Source organism: Halyomorpha halys, unplaced genomic scaffold (genome assembly GCF_000696795.3).
Source record: "Halyomorpha halys isolate HHAL.00 unplaced genomic scaffold, Hhal_1.1 Scaffold1122.1, whole genome shotgun sequence".
Classification (NCBI taxonomy): domain Eukaryota; kingdom Metazoa; phylum Arthropoda; class Insecta; order Hemiptera; family Pentatomidae; genus Halyomorpha; species Halyomorpha halys.
Genome location: NW_027115079.1, coordinates 236,977 through 250,359, shown reverse-complemented (window position 1 = coordinate 250,359; position 13,383 = coordinate 236,977). Strand labels below are relative to the sequence as shown.

The window sequence follows — 13,383 nt, the reverse complement described above, 5'->3', positions numbered from 1 at the left end:
ATCAGGCTATCAAACAAGAATCAAATGTACAATATTTAAATTTCAATTTCATTGTAGGGCATGATTATGCAAACAACAAAGTTGCGAAAAGTCGCCTCAATATATTTGTCTAATTGAGTTATCCTCAAGAACCTCATAAAGTACATATTAATAACAGTAAATCAAAAGATTATCAATAAATAAAAATAATTATTATTTAAAAATGCGTTTAATGTTAATTAATATTGGATGAAAGCTTGTTTTGAATGATAATTTATGATAGATGCCTGAGGATGAAACAGTAGAATTAGCTCTGAAACGCTGCAAGGGGATATTCGATAATATATAAAGGAAAATTTCTAATAAAGAAATGATTCACTACCAAATCAAATGTAAATGATATACTTCCAATTGAAAATAAGAAGAAAAAGAATTATAAAGTTATTAATTCTTGGTATTGCTTTATTGGTAATATAGTTTTGAGCTAAATTAGAATTTGATCTAAAACAAACTGTAACATAAACATCCTCTGATTAATAAATAAATAATGCTTATAAATGAGTATCATTACAGTTTACCACCAATCGAATTTGTTTAATTTCATACACTGAAATATTGAAAAGTTTGTTAATTTTTTTATTGCCATAGAACAGGAAGTTTATTTAAAATATCTGAATTTTATATATTTGGATTATTTTAAAACATCAAGAAATAATATTATTATATTGTAGCGTGCTGCAATCAATATATTTTATATTTTTTTTATTGATTCATAATTAGATTTTTTTTGTCTGTGCTATATATTTTTCGTATTGTATGTAAGCGGTTAAGAATGAGAATTGAAAATTAACGAAGTCAATTGTTTAATATACTATTGATAAAATCAATTAATTTCAATGATACTAACCACTAAGCTCTTCCCATTTTTTAGCACCTGCACACACCTGGATGAAGCACACTAGTGCCAAAATCTATAAGACATATCAATATTATTTTATTTCAATAATCTTTATGAATAATAAATTATATCAGTAATCTAATTTTCAAGCATAATTAAATACTTTTCTTAAAACGCATTTTTTTTTTATTCTTTTGACTCTCAACTCGGTTTTTATTCTTCGATGTTGACCTAATCTAGATTTTTGTAATTTTGTATGTAATACGCTATTTTATAAAATTTTAAAAGAAACTATTGTGACATTATTTTGATAAATACTTTTGTTTTTAAGAATTGTTGGCTGAGGCAATCAGCCTGCATCGGAAAAATCTATATTAATGAACGTTACAATTCAATTATAAGAAGAAATATCAATGTTACATATGAGCGAAGTAAATGTTAATAACCTGACTATTTTATGTTGTTTCCTTGATAATGGCCTAAGGGCCGAAACGTCGCAGAATAAAAGTTGAAAGTAAAAGGGTCAAAGAAAATTGTGTTTTAATTGATGCTAACCACTCTGAAACAAATAATTACTATATATCATATTAAAAACTAATAAATAATTTTTATTATTATTACTTATAGTATAATTAATTATAACTTCATAAACATACTTGTTTACATAGATAATACTTTTTTTTTTTCACTTTTTTCTTTTTCTCTGCATTTCAGAAGCCCATTAATTATAACTTATTTAATAATTATTTATAACTTATTTTATAATTATTACATTACTTTAAAACTAAAGAGAACGTTAAGTAATTTAAAAACCTAAGAAATAACATTACTAAAATCTAACACACAGCACATAGTGAGTGCAGATGAGATGCTTACTTTACAAGCTGTGTTGACTCCCATCTCAATTGTTGATATAGAACAAATGAAATCTTCCATGATATAAGTAGTGATTCTCCCACCATTGACAGTTTGCAAATATTAGCTAGCATAATTTACACAATCGTTGAAATAATAGGAGGAAATTTATTTACACCTAAAATTGCTATTGATGTCCTAATTAGTTAATAAGCTTGCTATTTAAAAATGATAATTTTATATTCATCGCCTTCTTTTATCTACATCAGATTTATTTCCGGCTGTTAATCCTCTGTCATGTGAGCCATATTTTCTATGATGCTAAACTTTTTTGACAAAATTTCTGGGATAGTCATCCTAAGGACACACACATACACACATACATATATATATATATATATAAAGTTAGAAACAGCTGCACTCCCTATAGAAACTGCAGACGGCCACACCCAAACGAAGGAGGTAAGTCCACCTAGGAAGAATGGTGTTAAATCAGAAGGAACAGTAACCATACCTTCTTTAACAGGCGATAAAAGGAAAAACACTGCAAACAAGAAGAAAACTGCACAACCCAATGCACCAGTGGTGCATCATAATGCAGATCACCCTCAGAGATCTTTTACAGTTCAGCGTGGAGAACAGGCAGCAGGAGGAGCTAAGGCAAGAAGTGCAGAAGAGATCGAGGAAGAAACCTCGCCCTAAGCAACCGAGGCCAGCTGCAGTCATAGTAAAAATACCGGAAAGCCAGTGCTACTGAGATGTCCTACAAAAGGTGAGAGAAGATTCGGCGATGGTGGAAATGGTTTCATCAATTACAAAGGTCCGAAAAATTAATAAAGGCGACCTTTTACTCCAACAATGGTGCAAGTCCAACAACATCGCAGATGAGAATACTTCAACTGAATCATTGTGAAGCTGTTGTGAACCATTGTGAAGCTGCACAAGATCTCCTATACCAAACAGTACGGAAACAGCACATCGACGTCGCTATACTCTGCGAACAATATAAAAATCTAGATGGAAACTCGTGGGTATCCGATGTGAGTGGTAAAGCTGCTGTGTGGGCCTGTAATTACCAACCTATTCAGGAAGTGAATACTACATTGCACTCCGACTTTGTATGAGCGAAGATCAATGACGTGTACATCTTTAGCTGCTACGCCTATCCCAGCATCACAATAGAAGACTTTGCTAATTTGTTGGATCGCATTGTCTTAGAGGCTAGTTGCCATAAGCCAGCTATCATAGCAGGTGATTTCAACGCATGAGCAACTGAATGGGGAAGTAGGTTAACAAATCGACGTGGTGAAGTTCTCCTCGAAGCTTTCGCACAAATGAGTGATATGCTCCTAATGAACACCGGAACAAACCCGATGTTCACAAGAGCAGGAAGATCATCCATCATTGATTTGACGTTTGTGAGTGGTCGCCTGCACGGGATCGCAACTTGGAATGTTTGTGGATTTTATACAAACAGTGATCACCAGGCTATATTGATCACACTAGATACGCCTACAAGAAAGAACAGTTTTCGATGGAGAACCAACAGCTGGAACACGAAGACTTTCGATGGCGCCGCGTTAACTTTAATGCTTGAGGACGAGTATGAATTGAAAGGGTCTGCCGAGGAAAAGGCGCGTCAGATTTTGTCAGAACACTATTCTCTGAACAGGCGAATTCAACTGAATGTATAAACAATACATATATAACGGATTTTCCACAAATCACGCAGGAAGAGGTAGAGGACATCGCCTCGGACCTACAACATAGCAAGGCACCAGGATTGGATGGAATTCCGATTGTGCCTCTGAAGGTGACTCTCAGGAAAAGGCCAGATATTTTCATTGATCTCTTCAGTTCTTGTATTCGTGAAGGCTCAATCCCGAAACCTTGGAAGAGACAGCGCCTCGTACTTATTCCAAAGAGTAAGGGAAGACTGGAAGACCCGTCAACCTATCTTCAATTTGCTTATTGGATACTATGGGTAAGGCATTCGAGAAAATCCTTTCCCTCAGGTTACAAGAATTCACGGAGGGAGTTAATGGCCTCTCGCGGGCTTAATTCGGATTTCGTAAAGAGCGATACACAATAGATGCTGTTGGATTGGTAGTCGAAATGGCATGCACAGCAATTGCAGGAGCAAGGTGGAGGAGAGGTGCTAAGTGTTATGCAGCAATCATCACGCTAGACGTTAAGAATGCCTTTAACACTGCAAAATGGACCTGTATAATAGATGCCTTTCGGACTATGGCGGTACCAGCCTATCTTATGAGAGTTCTTACAAACTACTTCAAAGATAGAGTTCTGTTCTACTTTTTAGACATTGGGCAAAGAAGATATGAGGTGACTGGTGGTGTCCCACAGGGCTCGGTATTAGGGCCTCTTCTGTGGAACGCATGTATGACGCAATCTTCAAATTGACAATGCCGGAGGGAGCCACAGTTATGGGATTCGCAGATGACGTTGCAGTTGTAGTGGCGGCGAAGTACTTGGAAGAAGTTACCCTCATCGCTAACCAGGCTGTTGCTACGGTCCGTGGTTGGGTGTCTTCGGTAGGCCTACAACTTGCAGATCACAAGACCGAGGTTCTCCTAGTAACTAGCAGGAAGCAGACTGAGTCTATCACTGTCACGGTTGGTAGGCACGTAATTCGTTCCCAGTCTAGCTTAAAATACCTAGGAGTCATGATCGATGCACGTCTCCGCTTTAATGTTCATGCAGAGTATATTAGCGCTAAATCTGCTAAAGTAGCATCCTTTTTGTCACGCCTTATGCCAAACGTCGGTGGTCCCAAAGAAAGTATGCGAAGGCTTCTGGCTACTGTTGTCCCCTCCATTATGTTATATGCAGCCCCGATTTGGAAAGAAGCGATGGTTACCAAATAATACAGGAGACAGATGGTTTCAGTTAATCGCAGAGTTTGTTTAAGGACAGTTAGCGCTTTTCGAACTGTTTCCTACGAAGTGGTGTGCGTGATAGCTCGAATGCCACCTGTGGAACTCCTTGTTGAAGAAAGAAGCAGACCCTATGGACGACGCTTGCACTTTTCCAGAGAAGAAGAGTGAAAAATAACCATTGACAAGTGGCAGCAGCGTTGGGAGACTGCAGATTCCGGGAGGTGAACTCACAGGTTAATACCCGAAGTGGGCAAGTGGTATGGTCCCAGCATGGTGAGGTGGATTTTTACATAATCCAATTGTTGACCGGACATGGATGCTTTAGAGCCTACCAGTACCGCTTCAAACTGGACAACACCGCAAAATGCCCTGGATGTCAGACTGTCGAGGAAACCGCGGAGCACGTGTTTTTCACTTGCATTCGCTTTGCAGCAGAATGAAGTGAATTGGAGAGACACGTCACACCAGTGAACGTGATGAGCCATATGCTACTATCAGACCAGCATTGGAACGCAGTGAAGAGATTCACCACAGTAGTCCTCAAGAGGTTGAGAGAGGAAGAGAGGGCTAGAAGGCGTTAGTTAATAAACTAGCGCGTTAGCGCTAATTAATAATTTTAATTCGTGAATAGGATAGAGAATTTTCAGAGTTGATTTCTTTTACTTTCAACTTTGTAATTTGTACTCGTCTTTATATTAGCATGTTCTCAATTTCATTTTTAGTCTGAGGAAATTTGAAAATTATGTCAGTAATTATGCATTCTCTAACGTTTCAAAGGAGCTTGATTTTTAAACTAAAAACAGAGCGTTCTCTTCTCGTATGTTAGTGCGTTGCCGATAGAGAATATATTCATATATCGAAATCGCCAAAGGATACCGTTGACTTCCTAAACCTATAAGTTTAAAAAAAAAATAATCATCTATCTGTTATTGTTTTAACAGAGCTGTAAGAATGGTTGCTTTACTCGATTTTTGTTCTTGGGATGCACCCAGTGACAACGGTTACTACATCATTTCCGTATACGACGGTACTAAAGCCACACTATAATCAGGCGCTTCAAGTTCTGTTCAAGTTGGAAACTAGAGGACCAAGGAAAATTATTTAAAAGGCACAGAAGCTAACCGGCCGATAGAAATCCGGTTCGTGTGCAAATGTTCTTCCGGATCGACCGAAAAAATATTGCAGTATATAGAATATTTCTGTAGATTATTTATTTTTTTAATGAAAGGAATATGTTAAATGATTGACTATTTTGGCCAATGTACCATTTTCCTATAAATATTCTCATCAATTATAAGGGGCATATATCATAGGATGAATATTTTTTTTTATATTGTATTACGTATTCATCTTAATCTAATCCTTGTTCTTTTTGTGTATAATTCATTTTCCAATACATCAACAATGCATACAGGTACCTAAGTCATTTTATACTCAAAACTTTCTACTTACTAACCTACCAATGCCCCCAAGTTGTATGTAGATTAGTAGACTTGTTTTGAACTTAGCCCGATTTTAGTGGTTTTCAATTTAAAAACCTGGGAAAGCTAAAATTATATATATATATTTCTATTCTTAAAGGATTCTCGAGGTTGTAATAACAAATATAAATTTAAAAATGTAAAGCATACTACAGCTTAACAAAAAAATTAACACAAATTTAATGGAGCCGTAATGCAAATTCTGTGGTCTCGGCTTTTCCTTTTCGAATCGGATATGTCAACTGTTTGTTTTTCTCATTTACTCCTTTAGTTATTTATTAAATTCTTTAATATTTTGTATTTATCCATTATTTCTTAATGCTAAACATTGAGAACTGTTTTTTTTTTTTGTAATTAATAAAATTAAAGGTACTTTAAACAGATTGAAAATTCGGCCTTTAAATCCTATTAGACTGTTTTAATAAAGGTAAAACCTATCTGATACTAAATACCAATTTATTTTTTTCATTAAATCACCTAGATTAATCAAAATCGAGCTGTTATGGAGAAAATAAAAAAAAAAATTATAAAAATCAATTCTATAAAGTATTACTTCCTAGTGATTCACTCTAAGCGAAAAAGCTGCTGTCACGTCCCAGGCATATACCCACCTTAAATATATTATTTCATTTTTGTTTTTGAGCTAGGTGGAATACAAGACGACCACAACTTTTCGCTATTCACTCAGTACGCAGTATGTTTAGAGCTAATCAAAGCAAGAAAAAAATATTGAATCCTTTCGTAGATCTAACTATTGGGGCTATAGCATTTCTTTCACATACTAAAGAAAAATCTATATGAGAAAATGCATTTTCTGGCCGTTATTTTGAATTTTAAAAAAATCAATGGCCAAAAATCTGAAAAAATTAATATTTTTCAACACAATTGAATTTGAAACCTTTCTAAAAAAGGTTTCAATATTCTTTTCTTGCTTTGGATAACTCGAAATATACTGCACAGTGAGTGAAAAGTTTTTTCCATATTGTTTTGTGTTCTTTAAAAACAAATAATAATACTAATAAATAAAAATCAATTTTCTGAAAATTGATATCAAACGAAATTTGTGATTAAAAATTAAAAAAATACATTTTAGGATGTAGGTTGTTTTAGCAGTTTTATTCTGTCAATAACACTCTTATAATGGAAAAAGAAATCAATGCTTGTCTTTGTGGAGATTAGTTCCACTCACAACACTCAGTGAAAAATGGTTGAAAAAGGTTTCAATATTCTTTTCTTTCTTTGGTTAGCTCTAAATATACTACTCACCGAGTGAAAATTTTGGCCATATTGTTTTTCAACTATAATTTATTTTTTAAAAACAAATGATAATAATAATAATTATAATAAAGGCCTAACGAACACAAAGGTTCGATGCCGATACCACCAATTGCTCTCTACATACTTCCTTTCAGTGTTGCCCCTACAAACCGAATTCCACCAAACTACCCCTAACGCAATCCTTCCATCTACGTTTCGATCTACCCGTCGGTTCAGTGTTTATTAACATTTTAGAGATCTGCTCGTTACTAAGCCTTACTTACACAAGTTATGCTATAACTTGAATTATATTTAGCGGATATGGTTCCCTTAAATCAGCGATGAAACAAATGTTAATAAATAAAATAGTAGTTCAGCATCAGTTTTCTGAAAATTGATTTAAACGAAACGTGTTATTACAAATTCAATATAGTGAAAAAAAAGATAAAATTTTGAAAAAATATTTTAAGATTGATCATAAAAATCGTAATTATTTGAATGCTAAAATACCTTTGTATTTATTTGAATACTAACCAATGATATGAATCGTTAAACAAAAATAATTATAAGAAAACAAATATGATTTTAAATATTCAGTGTACAAAAAAAACAACTTAAACAGATATATGGAAGACGATAATTACGTTTTACAAAACATTTTGTAGTTGACGGAAATGTTGCATGAATTTGCAATATCCATTCATAGACAATTAATAGGCAACTGCTACGTATTTTACACACCTAAAGTAAACATTTGATGACGTATAAACAGTTGAAAACACTTGTGCGCTACGCACCTATTCCTAGGTGAAGGACATTTGAAGCTGTAGTTATGCTTGTGTCTTTAATACATAAAACTAATTAGATTATTGAATATTCTATCACGGTTAGGATAGGGAGATAACAATATTGTAGGAATGTGGTAGGTAGGGTTTTTATGTTTAGCATTTGAAATGACAATTTCAATTCAAGTGGTTGAGTGATTCTTTCCTTTGTAAAAGAATTTTTAGATATGATAAGCTCAGCAGTTGTTTGTTAATCGAGCCGATTATCAAGTTATAAAATTAAGCTATTTATCAAATTCGTTTAACATCTTTGATTGTAAATGCATTAACTTTTAGGATTACGTACATTAATTTTTCGAACATGAGTTATTATTTTTCAACACCTTAGTAATCAAACTACTTTTTATACATTGGTGATGTCAATTTAAATCAATATCTAGTATTAAACATTTATTTCATTAGATAGATAGCTGAATAATTAGATAAATTCTTGAAGTATGTTTCTTATATATAGAATATAACACCAAAAAAGCCTGCTTTTTTATTATACCAACTGGAACATTTTTTTGGAATTTTAACAAGTGCTTTTGAATGCATTTGAACCACAATTTTAAACTAAAAATGTGGTAGAGACATCATTAAACTTTCACTTGCCAATCTAATTGGGATTGAAATTAATTCTGCCTTGTTTCAAAAAAGTATTTCTGTACTATTCACAGTAACAATACTATTCAGGATTAATTTTTAAATGGGCCTTGAGAGATTGCCTAAATTCAATGTTAACAGTTTTAAGATAAGTACATTATGTTTCTTTTGGAAAAGCATGGAATAAATATAACTGCTTACTAAAATTTACATTCTGCTTTTATATTCTATTCCAAATTAATGTAGCATCAATGTTGAAAATACTGTTAATGATGTTAAAGGTTGGTGGTCATACTGTCAACTAAAAAGTATATGTATAGGTTTTTTTTTTAAATTTTTTATAATTTATTTATTGTTATTTACAACTGTATACATATATACACATCAAGTAAATTTGCTGTAAGTGATATTATGACATGATACAAACATGTAGAGAATCTACCTATTGATAGAACTCCAAAAACACTTCTAAAGGAGATGATCTCGAGGCCATCTTCTTTTCAGACGCCTGGGAGGATTATTAAGTAGTGAAGGAGAAGCCAGGTTAGAAACGAATTGGTTTGGGTGCTTGGGAAGTTTATTATGGAAGAATTGGTATATGGTTCTGGCCAAATCAGGAACATAGGAGACATTGAGGTCCTGATAGATGATTTGATTTGTGGCAAAGTAAGGAGCATTAAGGATTTTGGACTGTAAGGATTGGATTCGAGAGGAATTAGATGGTTTAGTGGGCTCAATTCCATATGTCCAGATAGGCCTTATAATAGTCATGTAGATCAGTCTTTTGTGGATTGGAAGTTGGACCGTTTGTCTAGTAAATGTTGTAATAGTCGGAATCGACGAGCAGTTTCCTGGCTTTTCAGTCTTGTATGACGATTCTATGTCAGTCGTTTGTCCAGATTTAGTCCTAAGTAACGGATCTGCTCAACAGGAATAAGTGGGGTATTATTAAAAGATACTATGGGAGAAGACGAAGGTTTACGACGAAGGGTAAATGTGATTTGGTGGGATTTATTGGAATTTATTTTAATCCTCCAGTTTTGGCACCATTCTTCAAGGATGGTGATGTGGGATTGGAGGGATTGAGATACAATGGAAGGATCATAATTCACTGACAAGCATGTGTCATCGGCATACGTGGTGAGAATAGTGTTAGGATGGGTTGGGATGTCAGCTGTAAACACTGTTAATAAACACAAGGATCCCCTTGGATATCATCAACTAGAGATGTGCGCAAAGAGGAGGTGATTTTGACGCGCCTTCGAATAGGTGACACGCGCCTGACCCACGGTTACCTTATGGCCCGCGATCCTCCACCGTTATGCCAAACTTGCGGAACAGAACTTACAATCAAACACATTCTGACAGAATGCCGAGCTTATAACACCCTCAAATCTTTATATAATATACTTGATGATCTCCATTCCATCTTGCAGGATAACAAACATACTATAGATAGACTTTTTAAGTTTCTACATCATTCCAACCTCTACCATAAAATTTAATCAAACCCGGCCGGAACATGAATCTGCTACAGAGATGTATTAACCCATCTTCGGATAGGCCATACGCGACTCACCTATTATCATCTCATGAAGGAGGGAGGATGCACCGATGTGTCGAAGCTGCTGAAGTGATCTCGCTGTTGGGCACATTCTTACTGGGTTACTCTGGAGTCTCGCCGATTATCTTCATGTGTACAGGAAATGATCAGAGAAGACTCCACAACAGTAATAAATTTGTGAAGTGTAATTTGTAATTGTTAACATGTAATGGTAATTGTGATTGTAAATTTCTCACTTTGTAATTTCAACTGTCTTTGTATGTCATGTATGTATGTAAATTTATCACTTTGTAATTTCAACTATATCTGTATTTCTAATGTATGAACATGCCAATTGTAATCGAATTTGTAAATCAAGTGTAAATGACCCGTGTGGTCGAAACACTTAAATAAATATAAAAAAAAGAAAAAGAGTTTACTAAGTCTGAATTACTAATGTTATTTCCAGAAATATTTTATGAATGTAAATAAAATAGTTTTAGGTCAATATCTGAAGATACAGATTTCACTTTCAATAATTCAGTCATTATTTCAGATTGCAAGAATTCATTCCTGCTTTGTACCATAGGACTTTCACTTTTCATGGACTAGCTACTCAAGAGTACCTTTAATTATGGTGTTAAAAATATATGAAAGTGAAGAGTGAATATTTTTGAGAGAGGAGTTGAACAAATGATTTTAAGGAGGTGAAGAAAAATATTACTTAAAGAAAAAAAATCTTTATGATATTTACTTATTACTTTATTTATTATGATATGTTATTCACCCCCTTATTATTGAACGTTTGAAAAAAAAATGAAGGAGTGAAGTAAAAAGATTGAGATTTTTGTAGTTTAAATTTATTTTTAGTTAATGAGGTGTAGATAGTTGACAGTAGATTAATGATTGGAGAAGTTTGTCGGGGGGTGCGGTCAGCAAAGAACAACATAAATAAACAAAACCATATTTATTTATTTTATGCCGACCTTTCGACCTGAGTTTCAGGTCTTCATCAAACACTGTGATTCCGCCCCTAAAACTTGACTAGCCAATGAAATGGCTGAATAGAAATTAGGAGGAGGACAAAAATTCCATCAAGAAAGAACGAAAGGAGAGGTCAGCTAAACAGTAAAGAAGTAGGCAAAACATCTCCAACTAAGCAAGGCCAATGAGTAAGAACGAAGAGGGATTATAGAGAGAGTGTCTGAGGTAGTGCAGTCCGAAGGAGACGAAAGTGAACTCAAGGACCAGCAAAGCTAGCAACTGTCAAAGCCGCCTGAACACCGCCAAGCCCGCAACACCTAAAATTAATAATAATCCTAGGGAATTATTTTGAACGGCAAATTAATTAAGTATAGCTTTGTGAATTGGTAAAGCAATTTTATAACCGATCCATTTCTGAAACAGATGGAGTAACTTTTATTCACAATTTTTAAAGAAAACTGAGTTTCTCAAGATTTTTTTTTTTAATTTTGGTTTTAAACCCTGTTTACCGTACGTACCTGGGCATACGGGCGGCTGCAGCATATCCACCGGGCTTATGTATGCAACCGATGCCAATAATAAACATGCTTTTATTTTCTTATACAAGTTAAGTGGGTAATCTTCCATTTAATTTATAAGATCATATTTTTTTAATATTATTACATTACATAATTAACTATTTATTTGAGTTATCCTAAACTAGCTTCTTGCACCTTTCAAAGACAATGCTGTACAAAAGTTTTGTGCTCCCAATTCAGAAATTTCAGTTAATGAACTAAAAGTTAAGCTTTCTGTTTTATGTAAAGACTTTTTTTATTCACCCTAAACCGTTTCAGATTCTCTTTTTAGATAGAGTACCGGTACCTAAATCTGACCAGTAATTATCTTTGTTTCTATTTGGTATAAAGATTTTGGCGTAAATTTATTCAGTTGAATTTTTACAACAGTATGGCTTTTAGAGCTAGTAATTAGTTAATATTATCTCTCCTCTTTCAATAGATAACATACTTTCCAAATAGAAATCCATCAAAAGATTATTTAGACATCTGTATTTTAATCGGGAGCAAATCCAAATACTGGAGTATCAAATATTCCAATTCTCCCGATGACTTCACTATCGTTTAATATTAAATGATCCGTTTTAAATAACAAATAATGTTTTTCATTCATTTCATTCGTATAGGTATATCTGGCCTTAAATTAAAATTATAACAAACAGAAATAAATCATATCTTTCTTAGTACTATTAAATTTAATTTATTTCATACAGAAAATCAATCCTATTTAATAATTATTATTAGATTGGTATCCAGTCGGTAAGAAAGTTGATAAGCTTATCAAAGCAGTTGCATGAGATGTCCCAAGGCCTTTTCACGAAGTAGACGTGCATCGAAGTCTGGCCATACTTGCTTGCCAAATCGTCCAAGCATTGTGGTCTATTGGGTGTAATGATCTGAAATGATACAAAAAACTTATTAGTTCATGAAGGAAGTCATTACCAGTCTTTAAAAAAATACCAATATGATTACACAATACAAAATACCAATTATTATTATGGCACTACACTGCCTGCAAGAACCCGGGCCTCCTCCACAACAGCCAACCAATCTACACGGTCTCTTGCTTTCTTCTCCCATCTGGCAACCTTCAAGAGCTTCAAATCCTTCTCCACATCATCCAGCCATCTGATCCGGAAACGTCCTCTTTTCTGTTTTCCATCTGGTTTGCCATAAACCATCTTTTTGGGTATCCTTTCATCGGGCATCCTCTCAACGTTTCCTAACCACCTTAATCTTGCTCTTTTAATTAGCGCTACGATGCTGTGTTGCTCGTACAGAATTATCAGTTCCTCATTCCTTCTTCTTCTCCAAACTCCATTGTCCAAGACTCCTCCCCATATCCTTCTCATTACCTTTCTCTCTCAGGAGTTGAGCATCTGTTCTGCTTTTCTTGTCAAGGTCCATGTTTCTCCCCCATAGATCACTATTGGCCTTACGATGGTTTTGTAAATGACCACTCTCATCCTTTTAGAGAGACCTCTAAAATTCAGTATTTTCTG

General features: G+C 34.3%; 2 protein-coding genes across 2 annotated transcripts in view; both read right to left on the bottom strand.

Moving 5' to 3' along the window:
* Positions 1-1,847, bottom strand: part of LOC106688384 (uncharacterized) — a 5,399-nt gene extending 3,552 nt beyond the window's left edge. Inside the window, exons 1-2 of the mRNA XM_067052170.1 lie at positions 1,754-1,847; positions 887-950 (exon numbers count right to left, since the gene is read on the bottom strand). Of these exons, the coding sequence (XP_066908271.1) occupies positions 887-950; positions 1,754-1,813 (124 nt within the window). The 5' untranslated portion in view covers positions 1,814-1,847. The remainder of the gene's footprint in view (positions 1-886; positions 951-1,753) is intronic.
* Positions 1,848-12,557: 10,710 nt separating this feature from the next.
* LOC106688387 (uncharacterized) overlaps positions 12,558-13,383 on the bottom strand; it is a 10,790-nt gene continuing 9,964 nt past the window's right edge. The window contains exon 7 of the mRNA XM_014432808.2: positions 12,558-12,777. Within this exon, the coding sequence (XP_014288294.1) occupies positions 12,622-12,777 (156 nt within the window). The 3' untranslated portion in view covers positions 12,558-12,621. The remainder of the gene's footprint in view (positions 12,778-13,383) is intronic.